Below are 24,738 nucleotides of genomic sequence, written 5' to 3'. Positions count from 1 at the left end.
TTTATTATTGGGTGGGTCAGTAGCAATGGTAGGCCCAAAAGATTGTCTTAACTTTATTTGACATGGACTCATTAAAAAAAAAAAAAAAAACAGACATTTCACTAGGGTTATTAAGTTTTTTATACCAGACACATCTATTTGACCAAATTAGTAAAAGCAAGAGCAACAGTAAGTTTGTGTGCAGTTAACCTTATGACCTTGATGCGTTGCTAACTTGTTGTATGCCCTAATGATTTTGAGTTTGTTTACGTGTTAAGATAAGATATGTCGTCCCTAGAACCCCTCCCTTTTCTAAAAGAGAGAAGAATCGGGAGACAGAGTATGTAGATGTATAGTTTTCTTCAAGGAGAAGAGAACGAAAATTTTGGGTTTTGACTTCTTGTTAACACGCCTGAAATGTCTATCTTACCCCAAATATCTTGAAAAAAAAACGTATGGGTCGGTAGCAATGGTAGGCCCAAAAGATTGTCTTAACTTTACTTGACATGGCCTCATTAACAAAAAAAAACAGACATTTCACTGGGTTATTAAGCTTTTTAGACCAAAGCACATCTATTTGACCAAATTAGTAAAAGTAAGAGCATTATGGGAGACTAATTGCATTGAATATTACACACATAGTCTCAATCCAAACCAATAGAGTGAAGGTGACTCAAAAGAGACTTATTGGTGTTTACTGAAAGAGGCTGTGAAAGGAAGATTGGTGGATGTTTTTTCTTGAAAAGGAAATTTACGGAAAATGTCTTCTCTATTTTTCTGAAGGAAGGGGTTCTAGGGACATATTTTATTTTAACATGTAAACAAACTCAAAATCGTTAGGGCATTTATAAGTTTTGGATTAGGCTAATTTTTTGTATATATGATCTCCTAACTATTATAAATATTGTCACAAATAATAAAAAAAATTCAAAAATTTCAAACTTGCCAAATATATTTAACAATTTACAAAATTTGGCTAATTGTAGACCGTTCATTTTTACCATTTTAGATACTATATTTGGCAAATTTATAAATTTTTGTTTTTTTTTTTTTATTATTTGTGACAATGTTTAGAATAGTTAGGAAATCATATCTATAAAAAATTAGCCTAATAAAAATTTTATAAATATCCTAATAATTTTGAGTTTGTTTACGTGTTAAGATAAGATATATCTTTAAAACCCCTCCTTTTTCTGAAAGAGAGGAGTCCGGAGACTGAGTATGCAGATATATGGTTTTCTTTGAAGAGAAGAGAACAGAAATTTTGGGTTTTGACTTCTTGTTAACATGCCTGAAATGTCTATCTTACCCCAAATATCTACAAAAGATTGTCTTAATTTTACTTGAAATGGGCTCATTAACAAAAAAAAAAACAAACATTTCACTGGGATTATTAAGCTTTTTATACCAAAACACATCTATTGGACCAAATTAGTAAAAGCAAGAGCAACAATAAGTTTGTGTGCAGTTAACCTTATGACCTGAAAGTGGGACAAAATTTTGGGAGACTAATTGCATTGAATATTACACACATGGTCTCAATCCAAACCAATAGAGTGAAGGAGGCTCAAAAGAGATTTACTGGTGTTAACTGAAAGAGGCTAGAAAGGAAGGTTGGTGGAAGTTTATTCTTGAAAAGGAAATTTGTGAAAAATGTTTTCTCTATTTTTCTGAAAGAGAGAAGAGTCGACGCAGATGAATGGTTTTCATCGAGAAGAAGAGAACGAGAATTTTGGGTTTTGACTTCTTGTTAACCTGCCTAAACTGTCTATCTTTACTTGACAGCAATGGTAGGCCCAAATAATTGTCTTAACTTTACTTGACATGGGGCTCATTAACCCAAAAAAAAAACAGACAGCTTATTAAGCTTTTCAGACCCAAACACATCTATTTGACCAAATTAGAAAAAAAAAGTACAACAGTAATCTTGATGCGTTGCTGTACAAGTATTAGTGAATAGTGATGACTTGGTAAAAGTAAGTGCGGAGTCCAATGCATATTGTAGACTTATACAAGTATTAGAGCATCTTTAGCAGTGATATCAACCAAGCACAAAACACCAACACCAAATTCTCCGAATTTAGAGAATTTGGTGTTTTTTCAATTTCAGCAGAACTACATGTTGATGAAAATACAAAAAAAATACCAAACCAAACACCAAATCGACCAATATTTGGTTCTAGGTTTGATGCTGTATCAAATCACTTACGCGGTTTGAAACACCGCATGCGGTTTTGGCAAAACCGCATGGGCTGGGGCCGCTAAATGGGCTTTGGGCGGCGGTTTTGGCAAAAACCTACGGCGGTGTTCTAACACGCGTCAACTGGGCTTTCGGATGGGCTTATATGGCACGGCGCGGCAAAACCGCGTAGTTTGGAAAAAAAAAAAAAAAAAATTTTTGATACATAAGCGGTTTTGGCAAAAACGCGTGAAGTTCGAACCTTGGTGTTTTTAGTTTGGTGTTTTTTGGTTTAAAAATTTTGGTATTTTTAGTTTGGTTTTTTGGTTTTAAAAGATGTATTTTTTAGTGTCTAAAGATGCTCTTAGTGTCTAGAATGCATATTGTAGACTTGTAGGCTGTGTTTGGTTCACAGATTTTTTTTTAAAGAAGAAACTGAGTTCCTGGATTTCACTTTGCCTGGAAAAAAAAATCTGTGAATCTCTTTTTTCTATGTTTGGTTCAAAAAGAAAACAATTTCCATAAAGTCTCATGCAGTCTTATGCGCTAAGAGCACTTGATCAAACCTTGCAAAACAGTATATCAAACCCTCAAAAGGTAGATCACTCCTGCAAACCACTAGATGAAACCTCTCATAACCACTAGCTCACACCCCCGAAACCCCAAAACCTTGATATCTCTCGTCTTCCTCTTTTTTTGTAAATTATGAACTCGTGCGTCAATAGCGGAAGATCGAGGTAAGGGATCTAAAGATTAGTGCTTTGTAGAGATAGGCGGAGGTTTAAATCAGAAGACATGAAAGATAGAAGGGAAGAATAGAAAACAACTTCCTTTTTATTTTAAAGGAAGTTGGTTTCTTCCATTTGTACATGCTCAGAGAATCTCTTTTCCACTTTTCTATTTTCCTCATGTTACCAAACACAACTGAGATTTCAAATTCTATGAAACCATTTTCTTTTTTCCATGAACCAAACGTAGCCGTAGTGATGACTTTTTGCTTCTCTTCACTCGCTCACTTCTAGCAGATAACATTAGACCGAGTTCACATAGGTCCAGTAATTGTTCAATCCTGCTCTTCCTTCACTGGGTGCGCTTATATACATTTGAACAAAGTAAGAAAGTTTCCGGACAAATCGGGCCTGACTTAAAACCCATGGGCTCAAAGACCTGTTTCTATTTTGTTCCAAGGCATCGGTATTATCGAGCAACATAGAATATAATAATAATAAATCCGTTTTTAGAGTATTTTTGTTAGTTATTGCTCCAACTTGGTTGGTTTGTTGGTCTTCTCATCACTCTCCTTATTTTCTAACTTTGTATTCTCCGAAATGGCATCTCTCGCGAACTCATTCATTACTGCTACAAACACTCCGTCTCATTTCTTCTCATCTGGTATATATATATATATATATGTATCTTCAACTCTTCAAATTTGTAGATATACATGTTAATTTAATTGATTGGTTTATTAGACTGTCGTGGTTTTGTAGATTTTGCCAGCCCGGGGCGTAACTTGTCTCTCATTCCCGTTTACCAAAAGAAAGGGAAATTTTCAACTCTTAAGAGATCTCTTACCGTTCAAGCAGGTTACAGGTATTACTTTTTTTTTTCTTATTCTATGCGTTTTAGTGTTCATTCTAAAATGTACTTATGCTACAGTGGAGATGCTGGAAGACCTAGTAGTGCAAGTATATTTGTCGGCGGATTTATATTGGGAGGAATTGTTGTTGGAACACTAGGTTGCGTGTATGCGCCTCAAGTAAGTTTTAACAATTAAGTTTACCAGTTTGTCGTGTTAACTTTTACATAAATATCAGTTTTTGAGGTGTGGCACAACCGCAAATACCACATATTTGACTGTCTAGTAGCCTGGCACTACCAACCTCTTGAATTAACACCCAACCTAAAGAATAATTGAATTGATTCTCGAATTAGTTGCTTGAAGCAGCAACTATTTGTATGCTATCATCACAAAGTTGATGCAGGTCTGTGCCATGACATAAGAGACTAAGAGGTGACCGGTCATTAAAATTCCAAATCAGAAGCTTGGTCACTGATATAGTTATGATTAGGTGGCCGGTTTAGTGTGACCCATCATTGTAGCTTATCATTTGTGCTGAAGTGAGTGACAGGTCTCAATTTGCATATCTGGAAGAAGTGCTCTCAACCATTGAGATAAAGATTTTTTTTTTTTTTAACTTGGGAATAGAATACAAGGCAAAATTGAATACTCACAAATGATACATTATGTTGTAAAACTTTTGCAGGATCGTTTTCAACCTTTGCATTTGCCAAGTTTATTTTCATACAGAAATATCTTGTTGTGTATGAGGTGTATATTTTTTGATGAATTTCTATTTAGAAACGTTTGACTCTACATTGCATTTTATTGGTGAATACATCAAGGTATTCAATATTTTTGTTTGTTATTAGGTTTTTGATTGTATTAACATCTATATTGCTTTAGGAAGAGACATTAATGTTCTCATCCTATGCCATACTTCCCGGATGCCACCCTTGGCCGTCATATCTATTTCACAAGATACAACCCCAATACCTGTCAGATAGTGGTGGAATAATTATTCGTCACTTACCAGAGAAACCATGTTTATTACATTGAACTAGACTTGTTGGCGACTTGGTGCTTTTAGGCGCAATGCAAAATGTTTAAATCCTATTCACTGACTTATCATGTGCCAATTATAAAAAATAAATATACACTTTTATAGGAAAACACTAAAAATATTTAGATAGGCATTCGTAAACTCCATGTTGTATCAGGTAGTAATGTCACCGTGTTGGTATTCGTCTCTGTATCGTATCTGTGCATCATACATTATAGGCTGATGATTTAATCTTACAGATCAGTAAGGCTCTAGCTGGGACGGACAGAAAAGACTTGATGAGGAAGCTACCAAAATTTATTTATGATGAAGAAAAAGCTTTGGAGGTGAGAATTTATCTCAGACAAGCTCATATATAGCTTCATTGAAATCTCTTTTTCTTTTTTCTGTTTTTTTAAATCTCTGCTTCTTCCTTTTGTATTTAGCAATATTCTTTCCTGAACACCTCAATGAGATAGATGTGAACTATTATAGGCTATAGCATCAAACGATTTTGAGATCATCTTGCACTCTTTTATTAATTGATCAGTGCATCTTTTCTTGAGCTTTCATAAGCTTCTTTACTTTGTTTGTCCCGAACCTGGAGAAATTTCAAATTTTCATGCCTGGTATAGCTAACCAATTGCATTGGAAGTTTAGCTGTTGTGGTTTGAGGTTAGCTATGAAAGACTTACTAAACGATGTTTAAGGGAAGTCACCCTCTGAATGAAGTTGAGTGAGATGTCAGCGAAGCATGTGCTCTGTAAGATGCTTGGAAGTCCATGCGTCCCCATTAATCGAGTTCAACATGCACAATAATAAAGTGAAAAATAAACATTTATGAAACTTATGGAAATTGCAGTATACAAGTTATGTTGCTCTTATGAAATCCTGGCAGTTATTGATAGTTGCAGAAATTGCCAGATTCTGTGGTTCACTTTTATTCTCAGCTTAGCCCTGCAAAATACATTTAGATGTCGTCCCAAGCATTCTTTTGTAAGCACTACTGTTCAGGTTTGAATTATTTTAGGCATATGGGACTGCTGTGCCAGCATTATCGTCTCTCAGTGAGCATCTGTAATTTTATGAGTGCTACCAAGTATTATGCTAATGTAAGTCTTCGTATCAAATGTTTCCAGTGTCTTACTAGATTAAATAGTGATTCTCGTGCAAGCGTGTTTAAATATGTGGGTCTTTTTGACTGAGTTATTTTAGCGTTTACTTTTTCGCCATGGCATATGGAAATATGAATTTGTGGCCCTTTATATTTTTAGTAGATTACAAACCTTTTGATTTGCCATTTTATTATCCTTTTGGAATTGTATCTTTAGACAATTTGCACCAGATAATCTAAGTTATGTGATAAACAATGACAGAGGACCAGGAAGATACTGGCTGAGAAGATCGAACAGCTGAACTCAGCCATTGATGACGTTTCTTCCCAGCTCCGCGCAGATGACACTCCAAATGGCGTGGCCGTTGTGTCGGATGAGATTGAAGCTACTGCCTAAAAAGCCTGCACAGAGCGTTACAATCACACTTCCCTGAATGTAGTCCCAGATCTAGTAAATAATCTTTGGAGTAGCTTTATTTTTCTCCTTTATTTGGTCATACTGCTCCAAATACTTCTGCCTGAGTACTATACTGGTACCATGTATAAGCTGATGTCCCAAGTTTATAGATTACCATATTGATAAGGATTTTTTTTCCTTAGCTAGTTTGGTCCTGTCTTCTAGTATATGATGCAGAGACGAATGTTTCTTTCCTATACAACATTACAATTCAGCGAGAAATGACTTTAGTTTGTTATGATTTATGGGTTGGATGGAAGCTTCAGGTGGTTTTTCTTGTCACAAATGCATGATAAAAAGTAGACTACAATAGAGGGAAGTGACAATGTGTTTCGAATCCCATTTATAATCATTTTATACATTTTTTTTTCCAGATTACTTTGCCATTACGTTTTAGATAATCTGTTGTATGTTATGTTTGATCCGATGGTTGAGCGAATTGAGAGTAGGATACACTGAATGGTGGATTTCACTTCAGCATGTCCTGCAGTACTTGTACCCATAGTACAAAATATCAGGAAACTAGATATGCATCGTGGATATATCTCTCTCTTTGGGGATATTTGATATTGTTTCACATGCAAATATCGTTGATATATCCAAAATATTGACAAATATTGTAGATATTATGGATATTTCTTGATATATCATGATACATTATTTATATTTATTTGAAATATAATGATAAATATTAAATAAAATTGTTATATATACTAGTATACTGCATTGCAGTGGGGCGTGAGCGTAGTATATCATGTTGAATGAATATTGAGAGTGTAACAATGGAGCTCTTAAAGTTGGAGTGTTTCATTTTAGTATGGTACTTGAACAAAGAAGTGTAGGCTTGAACACCGTAATTGAAAGAGAGATCTTGCTACTCGAACTTCATAAGAATTCCTGCATGAGCTGTTCACAATTCTTTTTCTGCAGATATCTTTTCAAGGATCGGTAAAGAATTCCTGCGATAAGTTTTAGTGAGAATCATAGATGGTGTGCTTATATTCAACAATTTGTTCCAAAGCAAGCATAAAAAATTTCAGAGGCTCAATTTAGAGAGAAACTTGTTCAATGTTAAAAAACAAGTCTGGGTAAAAATACACGGAAGCAATTACACTTGTACATCTGTCTAGATATTCTTAATTACAATGCTGAAAATAAGAAGTATCAACATATGAGTCAACACATATGAGCTCCAAGAGTAGGAATCGAATCTAAATTTCCAATCTCAATCAATCTGTAGTAGTTAGCTTTCGTCATCTAATTCAAAAGCCTTCCTTGCTTGCTTTAGCTCCTCGAGGAAATTACCAAAAGCCACTCCTACAGCAATTAACACTTGTGCTCATCCTAGGAAAGTAAAAGACATAGTCGGTTATGAACTTGTTTCTATATTCGGTCAAAAAGGAAACCATATTCTTCTTAAAAATAAGAATAACTACCAACAATGATAATAGGACATACCTTGGTGATTTCTGACATCTGAAGATACCAAAAGACAGTGAGGGAGTTAGATAAATGGAAATAATGAAAACCGAGATAAAATTTGCTCATTTGGCATTGTTTTAACAAGTCGATTACCAAGTAAGACTTTCAGAGCCTCCAAGATAGTGTCCTTGGGGACGGTAACAAAAGGCTCCTGCACATGGAAATAGTTGCAACAAATTGGTATCATTACTTAAGACCGGATCCTATCGCAATTCTTATCAAAGACTCAATAAAGCATACAATACGGACAACGTAATATAGAGAAAACATTATCCAAGTTCGTTTGTATTCCCTCCCATGAATAATCTATTTACCTACATTTTAACTAAAAAATCAAGCAAGTTCCAAAACAAAAGTGAAAAAAACGAGTTCATCAAACTCATTCCAAAAGTGCAAACACATGAGCAACACCCTCAATTACATGGAAGTTAACACATGAGCAACACACTCAATTATATGGAAGTTGTATTTGTATAAACCACCTAGTACAAATCCAACGATGAAACCAATGAAAATTGAAAGCTCAACATAACTCAACAACCCCAACACAATGCGCCACTTAGTCTGGGCATGTTTTTCAAGACAGGAGATACCTGTGTGAAACAAGGTCAGTTGTTACAGTTGACGTTGTTGACATGACATTCTTTCCAGCTACTTCAACAGCATCAAAGACCCTGCCTATACAGAACAAACACATCGGATCATTTCCTTGTTTAGGAATTTTCATTTACTGCATATTAAGCAGACAGCAGAACACAAGGTGCAAATCAAATCAAAACGTTATTCCTCATCTATAGTAAAAGTAGAAACATTCAAAGACACAATTGACAAAGTTTCTGACTAACTCTTTGCCTTTGGAGTTTGGAGGTGGTTCTTGGACGTGAATCAAGAAGGTATAAACAGTTCCCCTTTCCCAAGCTCAACTGTGTCAATACCATCCTGGCAACCTAAGCCAACACTAGACTCATGATCATTGCCAAAGATTTGAAGACCATATTTTACTGGTAGCCAATAAATGCAGTGTATATGTGGAATAAACCGGTTGATGATCAAAGGTGTCCCATCTTTGGATTTCATTTCTATCGCACTTAGTAGACAAAAGTTCAACATCCAGTAAAACAATCTAGTAGAGAAGATCTTTTGTCATCCCTTGAGAATTCATGAAAACATACTTTCATAGAACAAAAAGAAGGCAGCCCCAGTGCATCTTAGATGATGCTATACCTCATTTGATATTTTTCAACGTTGACAGCGTCAATCCCCCTTACTCCTTTCAAGATGGAAAGAAGCTGCTAAACCAGCTATTGGGAAGCACACATTCTCAGGTGCAAAGAATGTTTATAAGCAGTATATATTTACATGTTCTCAACTCTTAAAAACCAATATCATTGGAGGCTTGCGTGTGTATGCGTGTTTTTTGTTTTAGAGCTAGTAGATAGGATATGGAAAATGTTCAAAGATTAACAAGAAGATGTTGCAACAGAAGTAATTGGCCATGAGCAATGAATGTTCAATTTCAATTTCAAATTAAAGAGCAGCAAGGATCATAGTAAGCAAGTGGAAGTATGATTGACTTACTGAATCCATCCAAGGAGGCGAGAACAATTTCCCTGGGAAGAAGACTGAAGAACTTCTTGCCTACTTTAGAGTTAACAATTGGGCTGGTGAAGAAGCCTGAGACCTTGACAACCCCAGAAAGGATTCCTTTCGCCACGTTCTCTGACATCTTGGAGATCCTCTTTACCCTGTTGCAGGTGAGAGTCATTTGGTGACAAGTGGCGTGAATGATATGATACTAAATTGAAAACGGTGTAGATGGTATATAAGAAGTCAGTTGTAAACAAACAATAATACTTGAAAGAAGAAGAAGAAAGGTTAAGTGAATACTAGACCTTTTGATCCTCCTCAAAGTGGATGGCCTGAGCTCCATCTGGGTAGAACAGGGCGCTATAGACCTCCTGAAGAATTCATTTCCCCACTTCAACCTATCGACAGTTAAGTCGCCACACCACAAAATGCCTTCAATCATGGAGCCAGAGCCAGCAGCAATCCCCCTGGCCACGCAACTGCTATAATCCTCGACATTAGGGGCCAATGTAGTCCAGTAAGCAGTGGACGTATCCTTTAACATCTCCTTCTTCTCCAGTGACTTGCTCAGTTCAACTGGAGATATCTGTTGCCCATTAACCCAATCATCCAACACTTTGGCCTCCTCCGTTTCAGGGCGCGTGAGTTTCTGTAGAGAAAAACTAGTGTACTTATCCAAGAGGACATCAAATTCCTCTAGCAATTTGTCTTGGCCCTTGGACGCAATAGTGAGACCATAATTGACGACTGTAGTAGCAGGTTGGGTAATATCATCATCATCGTCCGAATCATCGGAATTAGTAGTGAGTGTAGTAGGAGGAAGATGGAGGGAATAGAAGTAGTGGGAAGGATCCAACTTAACAGAAGCCTCGTCTTTAGCCAATGGCCATTGAACATCCTGGGCAACTCGGACAAGGACAGCGACAACGTTCTCGCCCTGACGAAGGCGGACGACAGAGAGATAAATAAAGAACTGGCCCTAAGTTTAACACTATTTTGTTTTCACAAAAAAAATGTAACACGAATGAAACATTGAAATCTTACGTTTGCCACCGGAAAATAGAGAGAGAGAACGAATATACTGATTACCGGAAAATTGAGAGAGAGAGAACGAATATACTTAAATCTCTTACCTACTGAAAATAGAGAGAGAGCCGCGAATACGAGAGCGAGAATAAATCTCTTACCTACTGAAAATAGAGAGAGAGAGAGCCGTGAATACGAGAGCGAGAATAGAGGAAAAATTGGAGGATTGAATACCTGCAATTTTTAGGCGAATCCGAGAGCGAGAATAGAGAGACGATTGGGAGGCGAAGATAGGAGAAAATAAGAAAAAGGGGGGGGGGGTACGGTCAGACAAAAAAGAAGTGTTATTTGGGGGTACGGTCAGACACAGGATAGATTGACACGTAGCAAGTGGTTTTTTAGGTGACTTGAGAAAAGCAACCTCAAGAATTCGCTACGCTCACGGATAAAATATCCCCAAATATCACAAAATATCACAAAATATCATTAAATATCACTGATATTTATAATCGTATATATCTTTGAACATATCGTGATATTTATATATCTTTCTCTGAAATCTGGATAGATATCTCCAAATATCGCGATATATCAAGATATTTTGTACTATGGTTTGTACTAATCCAATCCAACACCGAGGCCCAGAAACTAATTAGGTTCATCTGGGACATCCACGGATCCACCCCCTTCCCATTCTTGTGGAAATCATGATGCATAGCATAGCACAATAGTCCGTTCATCCCTTGCATTTCCGTTTCTATGAGAAAAAGTTCAAGGGAAAAAGGTCTAACCCACTTCTTAATGTTCACTGAAAAATATTACAAAGAAACAAGTCGCCTTTTTATCTGTCAGGGAAAACAGATTCCTTTTCTTTTATTTTTTTTATTTAATTAAATTTTGATAGATGGAAAAAAAAAAAAGCTATTACATATACAAGCCATCACTAAGGCTAAGTCCAATGGTGCGGCAAAACACCAAATTTAAAGTAAAATGTGATCCAATGGTACGTTAAAACGTTATACCGCCAACGCTATCTTTATAAATTTCTCTATTTTTGCAGTCAATTTTAACGTTATAGCATATGCTCTGTACGCCATCGCCAATGGCGGGCAATCAAAAAAATCCAAATTAGTCTGCACGCCATAGACAGTGGCAGTTAGGAATGTGATTTAATTCAAATAATAACTTACACGCCACTCACAATGGCGTACAGAATTCAATTATGATTTTCCACCCGCCACTCCCAATGGCGGTTAGAATTGATTTTTTTTTGTTTTTTTAATAACTTAATTTATGCAATTACCATTCTATCCTACCCTTTTATTTTTTTTTATTTAGTTGTATTTGTTTGTTATAATTTCAATTTTAAGATTAAATTTATTCCGATTTGCAACAACTTAATTAATTATTTAAATAAAACATTTATTGAAAATAAAAAAAAAACAACAAATTAAAAGGAAATACATCAAATACGTACGAAACATTTAAAATTCTTAATCAAATTAATCAATCGCTTTCTCCGTATTCTTCAAAGTGCAAATTTCTTGAAGGAGTTCGTGCATTGCGAAGAGTTTGATCTTTCAAAATTTGTTTTTTTTGCGTTTTTGTACCATTCTTTTCCTTGAGGTGTCATAGTCGATGTATTTGTGCTCATGATCTCCTTTTCCCATGCCATTGTCTCCGCGAATTCTTTTTTTTCCGCAAGTTTAATCCTTGAAGGATTAAACGCTTCACTTTCATAGAATTTTTTCCCACGGTCAGTTGTTGCCTCAATGGTTTCCATCGCTCGCTAAGATTGTCGCGTTAATTCTTTGAGAGAAGTTTCATTTTGACTATCAACTTTTTTTTTTTGTTTTGATTTGTCTCTTCCACAATCCGGTCTTTTTGATGAACCAGGTCTTTGCATTTCAGAATCAGGTGTTCCTCCCATGCCATCTTGTTCGTTTAATGGAGCTGGAGACCCGTTATGAAAATTAGTTTGAGAGAAACCAGGTGTAGTTGGAATTGAATGGCGCGCCCATTTTTCGTAGTCTTTCAAAATAAACCACGCATGATCAAATTTGAAGGGTTTATTATCTGAAGACATGGTGACATACAACTTTTTTGCTTGCTCCATCTGTAAAAGAAAAAAAAAATAGTTTGAGTTTAATCAATTATATTCTAGCTAAATAATTGATATATATATAATATCTTACAATGTCCATTTCGTTAGTTCATGATCTGTTCATATCCTCGACTTGATTCAAATATCCACGAAATAAAGTAACTGCTTTATTTATAAGTTGCCAACGACTTGTAACACTTCTCATAGTTCGTGCCTCTGTAAAACCCCGTATCATCCTCTGATTCTCAAATTGTTCTTTAATTTTATCCCACAATATGTTGCACGATTGATTTGTTCCGTAATTGGATCAATTGAATTATCCAACCATGCTTGGCATATATCGTGTCTTCATCAATGCTAAATGATGATCCTCTGCTTGACATTGTTACTGAAAGAGTGAAAGAGAGAGAGATAAAGACAGTATTATTGATAATACAAAAATAAAATATTACTGATGTTTGCGGGAATGTGACTTTGAGAGAGGAAAAGACATTCTTTTTATAGGGTCAGATTGAATTATTGAATTTTACTTTCTTGTGGTATGTACGCTACTGATTAGGGTCATTGGGTTGTGGGCAAGATTGTAATGAATTATGTAAGAAATTATTGGGGTGTGTGCAAGATAAAGAATTGTGGGCAAGATTGAAATGAATCATGCATGCATGGAATCTATTTATTGGGGTGTGTGCAAGATAAAAAATTATGTAAAAAATGCATGTAATCTATCTAGAGTACTAGAGTGCATGATGTTGCATGTGTACTCTCGGCCCTCCACCAAAGATATATAACATAACTCTCCGCAAGAAATTAAACCAATTTGCTATCTCACACAATTTTTAATATTTTCAATTTTTATTCCATAATTTATTTACTAGCAAAATGAATTCTGATAGTGATAATGATTATGATTCTGATTCCCAGAGAAGACGACGATTGAAAGACACTTCATGCATGAACAAGAAGTGTTGACAATTTTGCTTGACTCGCAATTCAAATGAATCTTGTTACAGCAGCTCATATCATTGAAAACTCTAATCAACCAACTCTCCGTATTGGGTCTGTCCCAGGACGCGCTTATAGGAACCGTAATAGGGCAACGGGAAATGCTCTCTTAAAGGCCGATTATTTCGGTGTCAATCCCACATATGATGAAGTTTTATTTCGGAAGCGCAACAGAATGAGCAATCACCTATTCTCGAGGATTAGGAGTGGCCTTAAGGAACATAGTGATTTCTGGATGAAGAAATATGATGCAGCCAATAAACCCGGCTTGTCGTCACGCGGCAAAATAATGTGTGTGTTGCAAATGCTAGCAAACGGAAGCCCAGCTGATTCAATGGATCAGTATTTTCGTATTGCGCAGTCAACAACACTCTCCTTTGTTAAAATATTTTGCAAACATGTGGTGGAGAGATTTGGTGCACAATATCGAGATCTCCAAATGAAGAAGACATTGCGGATTACTCCGTGTTCTTTGAGTTAAGAGGTTTTCTGGCATGCTTGGCGATCTAGATCGTATGCATTGGACGTGGCAAGCATGTCCAATGGAATGGGCAGGATAGTATACTGGACGACATGGATCAACAACTCTTGTACTCGAGGCAGTTGTTTCTTTCGACATGTGGATATGGCATGCTTACCGGTTTACGTGTACTAATAATGATGTTAATGTTTTGTGGCGCTCTAATCTTTTCACAAACTAACATTAGGTTTAACCCCTCCCGGCAAACTATTCTCTCATGGGTAAGGACTATCGTCGGTTATTACTTGGTGACGGTATATATCCTCGATTGTCTACACTAGTGAAGGCGAAAAGGAATCCTAAATCAAGAAGAGATAAATTTTTTTACCGATGGAAGAATCTTATAGAAAAGACGTTGAACGAGCATTTGGGGTTCTTCAATCTCGTTTTGCAATTGTTAGAGGCAAAGCTCGCTTGTGGGACAAAGATGTGCTCCATGATGTTATGTCGGCGTGCATTATTTTGCATAACATGATTGTTGAGGAAGAACGACATAACTATTTGAACGCTTACATTTATGGAGACTCTAAACCTATTATTAACCATGATTACTTTGAAAATCCTAATATAGCAGAAATTGTTCCCGACCGAAACCCCAATTCAGCTGAATTTCGCAGAGTCTTGCAACGCGTGGCATATGTGCATAATAGGCACGAGCATGTGGAATTAGAGCAGCGTCTGATTAACCATTTATGGGAATGGCGTGATCAGAATTAAGATGTTTTTATGTTGTGCATTTCTTATATGTTCCCAGTGTACGTTTACTCGTGCGTTTACTCGTGTACGTTTACTCGTGCATTTATGGGATGGTACCGCTTTGAACTAATCGTCCTTCGTGAAAAATCACAGGCCTTAGAAGCTTGGTCATAGGAATTGGCTCGCATTTGGTTCCCGGTACAATGTAAGCTTCCTGTAGTAGGCACACTTCAGTGAGATGACAAATCGAAAATACATTCCCTCTAACAGTAGATAAGGAACTACATATAATATTTCATTTTTTTTTTTTTTGGAAAAGAATGCCTTTAACTTCCCTGTCTTTCCGAAGTCCCTAGAAATAAGAATTCCGATTATCTACACTAAGTAAGCCGTGTTTTATCACTTTTATGTACTAGACTAGGTACAAATACAATCATTGTGTTTTTGGAGTTACAATATCAATATGTTCTATAGTCTGATTGATACTTGACATGGTATGATTTGAATGATAATGCCATTGTATTAATCTTTGCTTGTAAATGCTAGATTAAGAAACTTTTCAAACAGAAAAAATAGTGTGTAAAACTTTGTGTTCAGACTTCAATTTCAGACTTCAGAATTCGTGTTCTTAACTTCTACTGGTATCGATCATTTTTAACTTCTACATGTTATTTATAATGGAACATACAACAACGTCGCAAACACTAAAACAATTGGCGGACTAACCGACAAAATTCAATATAAATTAGTCTGATCGAAGAGCAGTCCATATTACCACCAAATGCAGCCCTGGACCCTTGGTAAACATTCATTCCCCTTACATAAAAACTTCGGTTCAAAAATTCTGATTCAGAGTCCTAAAGAAATAGTATAAGATACAGCTCTGACAGAGACATATAGGATTTACTTTCAATACAAAATAGAAGTAAATAGATGGAAGGAAAGATATGAGACCCGATAAGGACATGGAATTTTTTCTGAGAAGACGTTAAAGACCTAATGAATTAACCTGTTAAAGCTCTACTTCACCACATTCTACATCAACCCACATAAGTTGACAATTGTACCACTTGGAAGGTCTACCAGATGCATTTTGTCGGCCTCGAGAAAAGGCTTAATGTCGAACTCTATCCCCCATTTTGTCATCCATGTTGAAAGTGTCTTTGTCGCCCTGCAAGCAGCATACCAAAGCCATTAAACTAACCATCTTCACAATCTGAACAATATCTTGGTGTTTAAACTACAGAAATCAAAGGCTATGCAAATTTAAAATTTTTATGAATTCTCTGAAACACTTCAGATAGCCAAATGAGTTGGGCCATTTCATGAGTAACAAGACGAAGCATGGCAATGATGGTGATAGTGGTGTTTGTGCTGTAACTGCTCAAAGGGATCCCCACTTAGATACTTATCCCATAAGCAAATATCTTTGACTCTCAGTGATCAAATTGATTCTATTATATCAAACTAATCAAAGGTTCTATCTCAGACTCTCAGTGATCAAATTTTTCTGACACCATTATAGAACTAACAGTAATGTTTCTTAGCAAACCAACTTATATAAAAGGATGGGAAAATTTTCTTTAGTTGTTGTATCAGAGACTGAAGACAATAAATACCAAGTAGATAGGATGGCTTACAAGCTTGACTGGAATACTAATAGAAACCATAACTGCTACTTTCTTCTCCCTGTGAGCTCGAGTAACGCATAGATGGATCAGTTGATTCACCCGCAAAATGAGGGACATATACATCCTCTCTTGATATAGATGGCCGAGTCTGAACTTGTGGAGGGGTCATCTGAGGCGCAACTACTTCAGGGTATTCAGAATATGAAGTGTCATGACTATTCAATTCTTGACGAGCATATTCCAATATATCATCCTTACTATGGTGCAACCCACTATTCATTTTGCAAATAAAACTAGCCATAGAAGCCGTGGCATGCATATAGTCCTCTAACATCGTCTTCAACTGTGCCTAAATTTATACCATAATTAAATAAATTAAATGTTGATACAAAAAATAAAATAAAATAAACTATTTAATTTACTTACTGGTGTCAAGTTGGCATCAATAGGGAGATGTGGCACCAAATCTTTGTCAATTGGTGGAACACGTAAATTAAAGATTTCACCATTACAACAAGTAATAGGAATAACCCAATTGGCCGGGGAGTAACAACTGCCTCAACTTGTGACAATGGAGGATATGATGAGCGATTAAGGGTTGCCCCATCGGTGTGAGATACCTACATCCTCTTTAAGACCGGATGCACCAACAAAGTCCACATTCACACCTCTATAAGTTGGGGGTAGAAGCATCCCCATCGGAGACCACGAGCCCAATAGTCGGTGTATTGTTGCTCACTAACTGTCTAATCAAGGCATCAACGAAATGCCGCCCATTGTTGTACCATTGGAGCAATATATCACCGGCATCCGTTAAAATTCATATGCGAAGGGGATCACAAGGAACGGAAGGAGCGCGCCGACTTGACTTGGCGGCGATTTTAACGCTCTCCTAAATACCGGACATTTACTAACGGTCCAAACAAGATGCATCGCCCGACTAGTCAACTCTAATGCTTTCCGAACATATGGATGATTTATACGTATGCATGTGGAATCTACCCATGGTAGCCATACAATAGAACTCCAAGTACGAGACTCTATCTGCTGTTGCCCTAGACTTAGATTACAATGGGCTTTCCCCCAACCTTATGACGGTAAGTTGGACCCCAATTATTTATAGCGGGGAAATTGGTCGGACTCTTCAAGTATCCGAGCGTGCATGCCATTTCGAAAATAGGAATAATACCCGATCTTGAACAAAACAAATATATTAGCACATAACTAACTAATCAAATCCATTTTAAAAATAAATAACTTTAACTACCTCAATGACTTGCCACATCCCCACCACGGCTTTTTTACTACCATTGCCAATGCCAAAGCGACATACCAAGTCCAAAGACATAATCAAATGCGATATGCGGCTCCTCCCGATCCATAACTACCAATCTCATCTATCCGAATAAGACTAGCTAGATATCCCAAACGAACCTTGCTATGGGAATTTGCTAACAATACATTTCCAATAACATACAACATGAAAGCCACGAAACCCTATTTCTCTTTCATTAATATCATCTTACCTTTGCATAAGTGTATACATCTCTAAATGACTTAGTTTGATGCTGCCACTATAAATCTCATCCTCCGTTAAAAAAGGTAAATATTTGACAGCCTCATCAAATAACTCATATTTTGAATCAAAAGTTATAATCTTTCCTTCTCCAACACGCAACCCCGTAAGCATTGAGAAATCAAGGGGCGTAAAAGCCTATCTCGCCACATGGAAAATGAAATGTGTGGGTAGAGTCCCATCATCTCTACAATTGCTTCAACTAGCTGTCTATCGGACTTTTCAATATCAATTTGAGCAAAGGCGTCAAAACCAACATTCTAAAGCATCAATTGAAATTCTCCAAAGTTCACTTGGCTCAACCATTCCATTGGGGCCAAAGTCCTTTCTTACCGACTTTTTTCCTTCGTTCCACCACCTTCCACGAAGAGTAAATGATATGTGTGTACTTTCTTCTACAACAACACATTGATAAGAACTAGGATCAAACTCGGAATAAGAAGTCCCTACACGCATTACATCTTCCGGATTTGGGGCATTTGGTGTCCCCGACTTTTTGATTTGTGTACCCTTACCTCTGAATTTGTGTAAAATGCGGACATTGTGGCGGTGAGAAATAAATTAACACTAAAATTAAACATAATTTATAATATGAAACTAAATAAATTGGTCTTGCATTACGACAAATAAAATTAAGTGCAAGTTATAATATGACACGAAACTAGATGATATGGCATTACGACAAATAAAATTAAGTGTCACATTTTCTTTCTACTGATGGTATGACACAAAACTAGACCACACTATAGTATTCTACGTATATCAACACACAATCGTAGTCTCCTTAACCTAGAAAAACTCCAGTTATCTTTCAAAAGGATACTAACACATCATTTACCAAATCAAGTGGACGTATTGCTGAGACTTAGACAATGTGTTTCTAACCTTGGCTTTGAATGAAGGAGCAGCTCGCTAATATGTATTGAGAATCCAAGTCAAACTGCTTGAAGAACTGGCTTGCAGGGAAGTTATTAGTGACTAAATTGTCCCACAAAAACTTGTAGCACATCAATTGAAACCTGCCATGGTTTTATAACACATCATTATAAATTAACGAAAATCTAACCAAATTATGAAAGCATAATTGTGTACGATATGAAAGTGAAATTATAAAAGCAGAATTGAGAGAACAACATCAAAGTGAAATATTGATAAATAACAATTGAAGCTCTTAGAGATTGAACATTTCGGCTATCACATAGAGATGACTGATTGTACATACTATAACACTTAGATATATGCACATTTCAGAGAAATAAAAGAGAATAATATGTTCGGGGCGTTCTCTTTAGCTTGATCATGCATGACTGATTTGATTGTTTGGAGTTGACATCCACCTTTACTAAGGTCATAAACAATGCAATGAACTGATACCGACCTGCGGGGGTGTGATTATTTGCGTAGCTGCACTCACTCACTCACTCATTCATTTTAAGTTGGCCCAAGTTTCACACATTCCAAGAAACTTATCTATCGACCTAACAGAAACAATTTCCAGAAACTTATTAGAATAAGAAATGGCGAAGAGCAGAAACAAAAAGAACGATAAGAAAAATGGTGCGGCCGATGGATATCTCGATGCCCACGATGATCGGATACTCCCCAAGCAATGGACACAATGAAGTTCTGACTAAAGAATCATTCACGTGTTCTCAACAGAAAGATCAAGAAGGGAGTGCCCATGAAGAGATCAAAGAATGTTAGAAAGATGAAAGCCATCAAGAAGGCTATATCCAAAAATGAGAAGTCAGAAGAGAAAATTACGAAGAGTGGAAAAAATATGTCGAGAACTAAATCTGCAAAATTGTCGCATGCGAATAGAGTTTAAACACCCTTAATATTGTTGAGAGCGGTAGAATGCTACAAAGGAGATGATCTCGTCATGAATGCCCTTGGCAATCTGAACATGTCCATATCTAGATAAAGTGTTATTACCCTCTTTTAAATGCGTGTCATCATTTACCCTGTACTAAGTTTTACATAACAAATTTTGGAATTGTTTGACCTATGGAGCAGTTAAGGTAACCACCCTATCGTGAAAAATGCACACTACGCCGATCACACCGGTTTTGTTTGGACCTTAATTTCCATTTGATGGAAAGTGATTTATACATTTCCACGACCATGTAACAAATATAGTGTGAATGTCGCGACTACTCTTGGTTGTATTTGTACCATCTTTCAAAAAAAAAAAAAAAAAATTCACGCATTTATATGTACCATAAAAACATGTTTCACGCATTGGTTGTAATTGTGTAAGTGAAGAGAAGTGGAGTTGGAAGTGCAAACATCAGACATGGAGGTGGAGGTGAACAAGACCACGAATAATGAGGATGAAGACAACATGACTCTGGCTAAGCTTTGTACAAGAAAAAGTTCCATACACCTTCCCATGGTAGTTTCCGATCAACCTGGGACACCTTCAAGCTATAAGCGAAAGCAAGCATTGCTAGATGATGATAAGACTATGCGATGCCCTAAAGAACGTGCAGAAGAAGTTCGGGCAAATCTAGACCCTGAATTCCCAAGCTTTGTCAAAACTATGCTCCCATCACACATTAGTGGTGGATTTTGGTGGGAATTCCTTCACGGTCTACGCAAATCACACCTCCCAAAAATGGATGCTACTATGACTTTGGTTAATGAAAATCGGAAGGAATACCCGACTAGGTACACCTTGAGAAAAGATTGGATTAAGCGGTGGGTGGAGGGTTTGCTATTGCTCATGAGTTGGTTGAGGTCTTTGCCACTGGTCTTTCAGTTAGTCGAGGCTACCAAATTCCAGGTTTATTTTGAAAAGTTATTTGTGAAACCTTATGCTTGAATTGGTAACTTGACGTTTCTGAAGAGTGAAATTGTTTTTTAACTTGGAGAAAACCATCAAGTTAGCTTTAGCTTTATGCTTTCTAACGTTTCTGAAGAGTGAGGGAAAAAAAGTTTCACGGATTCAAAGGAGAAAACCATCTCAACATTATAATTCCACCATATTTCGTTGAGTGAGGGACACCATCTTATCAATTTCATTCCACCATGTTTTGTTGAGTGAAGGATAGTAGGAACCACTACTAAAATGTTTTGAAAGAAATTGAACAAACAATTGGTGTGCAATCACAAAAACAACTATAAATCAAAACAAAGGGATTTCAAGTACAAGAGTACTATAAACAAGCTTGTAGAATTACCTGCTGCAGTTTTTTTGCCTCCCTCTTTTTCAAGCCATTTTTGTGGGAAGTGGCGATGAAAAATCCAAAATTTGGCGCCAATTTCTTGATTTCTATTTTTCTTGCGCGGTAGTGTTGAACGGTGAGAGTGAGAGTGATTTTTTTTTTAGTGAGAGAGTGATTTTTTTTTTCTCTTTTGTGTTCTGGGTTTTTTTTTAAAGGGTAATATTGGGAGATAAATAACTACACGCCACTGGTGATGGCGTACAAAAAAGCTTGTTTTTTTTTTTTTTTTTTCTTGCCCACCACTGGTGATGGCGTACAAAAAAGCTTGGTTTTTTGTTTAACCGATATTTAATATTTTGTGTTGGACGCTATTGTCACTGGCGGCTGGGAAAATAAACCATTGGATTTGATTTCGCTATCCCACTAACTGTATCTACTGTGCTATTGTGGTTTGGTGTTTTGGTGCACCAAACCATTGGAGTTAGCCTAAAAATAGTGGTATACTGTGGTTAGAGAAAGGGTTACCAGCAGCACTGTTATGAGCTTATGATACAAAAAAGGATTAAGGTAGGCTTAACCAATAGGTCACCAGCAGGGAAAACAGAATTACCAGGCAAAGAGTAGAAATGCCAACAAAATTCCCTAAAACAGATCACAAACTCGCAACCCTAGCCCAAAGTCCCAAACCCAGTAGCCAATACTAATGTAGAATTCCACTCCCAATACCATGCTTTTTGAGTTTTGACACAAAAATACACACAATAAAGTTTTTCATTATTTAATATACACACAAAAATACACACAATTTTATTTAATATTTATCATTATATTTTAAATAAATATAAATAATGTATCATGATATATCAAAAAATATCTATAATATTCATGATATTTGTCGATATTTTAGATATATCTACGATATTTGTATGTGAAACAATGTCAAATATCCTTAAAGAAAAAGATATATCCACGATATATATTCTGAAATTGAATATCGATAAATACCTATATCATAATATTTTATACTATTATTACAGTTATAGACTAAATCCATTAAAAAAATAACAAACACTGAAAATTGGGACTTCAGCCCTACTAAAGCTAATATGGACAGAAAGGCACATGTGGACCGAAAGTTTAAGCATCCCATAGCCACTAAGCCTAACATTTCCGCGTAGACGAGCACCAATGAACAATGGTATTGTGTATTTGTGTATACGTCGAGTCAATGAGGACTCCTTGATTGCCTTGTTGATCCGTGACACAATGGGATGGGGGACGGGGGAGCATATGTACATTGTATGTACCGAATAAAAAATGGACTCTCTCAGAACCTCACGCAAGTTCACTAGTGTAAATTTGAGATGGATTATCTCATGTTTTAGTTCCTTTCATATTTAGGAATTACCGAATTATGACTAATGAGTGTATCTTCAACATAATTTTTCTCTAAAACTACCTCCACTATTTGGGTTTTCTCCAATATGTAGATCAAATAAATGAATAATCTTTTACCACTCCACGTCTCCATGAATAAAGTGGCGATTCTGACAATTTTTTCTGGTATATACACTGCACAAATATTTGGACCCACCAGTTACTTGTGGTTAATTTATATATGTATTCAATTTTCCCTCTTCCAGTATAGATTGATCTATTTTTGTTCGAGAATCAGTATAGATTGATCATAAAGTAGGAATTTGAAAGTACACTATCATTTTAACATAAGGTTGTCTTGTCTCTCGTTCACTTGAGAATTACGACTTCATTGACATAAAAAAGTGTGAAATGGCACCCACCGGACCACCACTTTGTGGCACTTAGGGTTGGTCATCAAGCTGAGCTGCTCGTGAATAGCTCCAGCTTGGCTCATTGAAGACTCAACTCAAACTCATTTGCACAAAAATATTAGTCAAGTTTGAGTTTAATTTAAAATTCGTTCTAGATGGCGAGTAACTTGAGTTTGAGTTTGAGTAGTTCGTGAGCTACTCGTTTTATAAGCTCATACCCCTTTTAAATTGGACAATTTTTTTTTCTACCACTAAATACCCTTGATCAAATATTAAAAAAACATGTTCAATTTCTTTTAAAATTGACTACTTTGTCGTTTCTGTTAGAATTAAACCGATTTGGAGAAAACACCACACTAACTTAACATGTATTGAATCATTGAGAGAATGAGATAAATAGAATTCTTATTCATTGAGGTGAGTCTTAATGGGAGGAGGTTACCTTTATATACAACTAGATAAATACTAAGATAGAGGATTATCATGATAAACACCAAGATATAAGATTATCAGGATAAACATATATCAATGGTGGGCATCCATATAAACCCACGGATTTCATAACACTCCCTCTTAGATATCCACCATTCATGTGAAAATTATGGTGGATGCATCTTTTGTAGCATTCTTCTGGATGCTCTATAACTATCCAATGACAGTTGCCTCATTAAAACCTTGCTAAGAAAAACGCAGTGGAAAAAACCAAAGCGAAGGGAAAAAGAGTACAACATTATTCAGAATCACTTTGACTTACTTTATACTGCCTCATTAAAACCTTTACTAGGAAAACCCAGTGGGATAAAACCTAGATAAGGGAAAAGAGTACAATGCATATATCTTAGGACACATTCTTCAGGATGCTCCCCCTGTTCTATTACTCCCCCTGATAAAGACAAGTCTTTATATGGCTTGGTGGTGAACTCTGCGCATGTCGATCCCATATACAAGCTTTTGAAATGTATGCTTCGGTAGTGATTTAGTGAAGAGATCAGCAAGGTTGTCACTGGAACGAACTTGCTCGACCTTAATCTGCTTCTTCTTCTGAAGCTGATGAGTGTAAAAGAATTTTGGTGCAATGTATTTTGTCATGTCTCCTTTTATAAATCCTTCTTGAATCACGGGCTATACAAAATTTGCATTATCCTCATAAATAATGCTGGGAACACCTGTTATAGAAGGTAATTAACAAGAACTACGAATATGCCCAATTAATAACCTTAGCCATACATATTCACGACTAGCTTCATGGAGAGCTAAAATTTCAGAGTGGTTAGAGGAAGTTGCCACTAAAGTTTGTTTAGTGCAATGCCAACAAATGACAGCATTACCACTAAGAAATACATACCTGTTTGGGAGTGACCCTTCTGAGGGTCAGATAGATAACCAAAGACTGCATAGCCAACTAGATCATAGTCATTAGTGAAACCATAAGAATAAAATAGTTTCATACAAGTTATTCCATAAAAATATCTCAATATGTGTTTGACATCATTCCAGTGTCTAAGTGTATGTGTACAATTATATCTTGATATGAAACTAATAGAAAATGCAATGTATTATCTTGTGCACGTATTGTATTAGATACATAAATGCTTCAATATCACTCAAGTAGAGTATTTTTAAGACCAAGAACTTCCTCATGCTCTTCCTTTAGTCGAAATGGATCCTTATCCAAATCCAAGTTCTGCACAACCATGTGCTTTGTCCATTTCATTTCAAAAATCTATAGTCAGCAGTTTTCTCTAATTCCTTAAGAGTCCCAATCAAGTTTATACCAACCAAACTTGCTGCTACTATATTGAATCCAACCTCGGATTTTACTATA

At 36.3% G+C, this 24,738-nt stretch overlaps 5 protein-coding genes across 7 annotated transcripts; 4 read left to right on the top strand and 1 right to left on the bottom strand.

The window, feature by feature from the left end:
- The first annotated feature begins 2,540 nt into the window (after window positions 1–2,540).
- On the top strand, window positions 2,541–6,570 carry LOC147519273 (inner membrane localized protein). Of its 2 annotated transcripts, none has more exons than XM_086590927.1 (5): window positions 2,541–3,550; window positions 3,649–3,751; window positions 3,818–3,917; window positions 5,022–5,108; window positions 6,138–6,570. In XM_086590927.1, exons 1-5 carry the CDS (start codon window positions 3,487–3,489, stop codon window positions 6,270–6,272), a joined length of 489 nt encoding a protein of 162 aa, XP_086447053.1. In that variant the 5' UTR covers window positions 2,541–3,486; the 3' UTR covers window positions 6,273–6,570. The 2 variants fall into 2 exon arrangements, with proteins under 2 accessions (XP_086447053.1, XP_086447052.1); XM_086590926.1 differs by having other exon boundaries at window positions 3,373–3,550; window positions 3,631–3,751.
- A 771-nt stretch (window positions 6,571–7,341) lies between these two features.
- Window positions 7,342–10,744, bottom strand: LOC147519272 (protein EARLY-RESPONSIVE TO DEHYDRATION 7, chloroplastic-like). 2 transcript variants are annotated; one of them, XM_086590925.1, is made up of 6 exons: window positions 9,707–10,744; window positions 9,393–9,559; window positions 8,408–8,492; window positions 7,908–7,965; window positions 7,791–7,808; window positions 7,342–7,676 (listed from the first exon to the last, which is right to left on the bottom strand). In XM_086590925.1, the coding sequence occupies exons 1-4, from the start codon at window positions 9,943–9,945 to the stop codon at window positions 7,920–7,922; spliced, it is 537 nt and encodes a 178-aa protein (XP_086447051.1). In that variant the 5' UTR covers window positions 9,946–10,744; the 3' UTR covers window positions 7,342–7,676; window positions 7,791–7,808; window positions 7,908–7,919. The 2 variants fall into 2 exon arrangements, with proteins under 2 accessions (XP_086447051.1, XP_086447049.1); XM_086590923.1 differs by lacking the exon at window positions 7,908–7,965 and having other exon boundaries at window positions 7,619–7,676.
- Window positions 10,745–13,525: 2,781 nt separating this feature from the next.
- On the top strand, window positions 13,526–14,014 carry LOC147519271 (uncharacterized). Its single transcript, XM_086594098.1, has one exon. It carries the CDS (start codon window positions 13,526–13,528, stop codon window positions 14,012–14,014), a length of 489 nt encoding a protein of 162 aa, XP_086450224.1.
- Window positions 14,015–14,383: 369 nt separating this feature from the next.
- LOC147519270 (uncharacterized) lies at window positions 14,384–14,770 on the top strand. Its single transcript, XM_086594097.1, has one exon. The coding sequence runs from the start codon at window positions 14,384–14,386 to the stop codon at window positions 14,768–14,770; it is 387 nt and encodes a 128-aa protein (XP_086450223.1).
- A 5,482-nt stretch (window positions 14,771–20,252) lies between these two features.
- On the top strand, window positions 20,253–20,780 carry LOC147519269 (B3 domain-containing protein Os03g0184500-like). The gene has a single exon (XM_086594096.1). The coding sequence runs from the start codon at window positions 20,253–20,255 to the stop codon at window positions 20,778–20,780; it is 528 nt and encodes a 175-aa protein (XP_086450222.1).
- The last annotated feature ends 3,958 nt before the right edge of the window (window positions 20,781–24,738 follow it).

The sequence above is a fragment of the Coptis chinensis genome, chromosome 2, assembly GCF_015680905.1.
Source record: "Coptis chinensis isolate HL-2020 chromosome 2, ASM1568090v1, whole genome shotgun sequence".
Taxonomy (NCBI): Eukaryota; Viridiplantae; Streptophyta; class Magnoliopsida; order Ranunculales; family Ranunculaceae; genus Coptis; species Coptis chinensis.
This window is presented reverse-complemented; position numbering and strand designations above follow the sequence as displayed.

What these genes read in the sequence shown, in the direction of transcription:
- LOC147519273 (XM_086590926.1), top strand. Translation starts at nt 3,487, where the DNA reads ATGGCATCTCTCGCGAACTCATTCATTACTGCTACAAACACTCCGTCT. An exon ending in ACCGTTCAAGCAGGTTACAG is followed by an intron (nt 3,752 to 3,817) that starts GTATTACTTTTT and finishes CTTATGCTACAG; the next exon opens with TGGAGATGCTGGAAGACCTA. An exon ending in GTTGCGTGTATGCGCCTCAA is followed by an intron (nt 3,918 to 5,021) that starts GTAAGTTTTAAC and finishes TTAATCTTACAG; the next exon opens with ATCAGTAAGGCTCTAGCTGG.
- LOC147519272 (XM_086590923.1), bottom strand. Translation starts at nt 9,945, where the DNA reads ATGTTAAAGGATACGTCCACTGCTTACTGGACTACATTGGCCCCTAAT. An exon ending in ACTTTGAGGAGGATCAAAAG is followed by an intron (nt 9,560 to 9,706) that starts GTCTAGTATTCA and finishes CACCTGCAACAG; the next exon opens with GGTAAAGAGGATCTCCAAGA. An exon ending in CGCCTCCTTGGATGGATTCA is followed by an intron (nt 8,493 to 9,392) that starts GTAAGTCAATCA and finishes TGTTCTGTATAG; the next exon opens with GCAGGGTCTTTGATGCTGTT.
- LOC147519271 (XM_086594098.1), top strand. Translation starts at nt 13,526, where the DNA reads ATGAATCTTGTTACAGCAGCTCATATCATTGAAAACTCTAATCAACCA.
- LOC147519270 (XM_086594097.1), top strand. Translation starts at nt 14,384, where the DNA reads ATGGAAGAATCTTATAGAAAAGACGTTGAACGAGCATTTGGGGTTCTT.
- LOC147519269 (XM_086594096.1), top strand. Translation starts at nt 20,253, where the DNA reads ATGGAGGTGGAGGTGAACAAGACCACGAATAATGAGGATGAAGACAAC.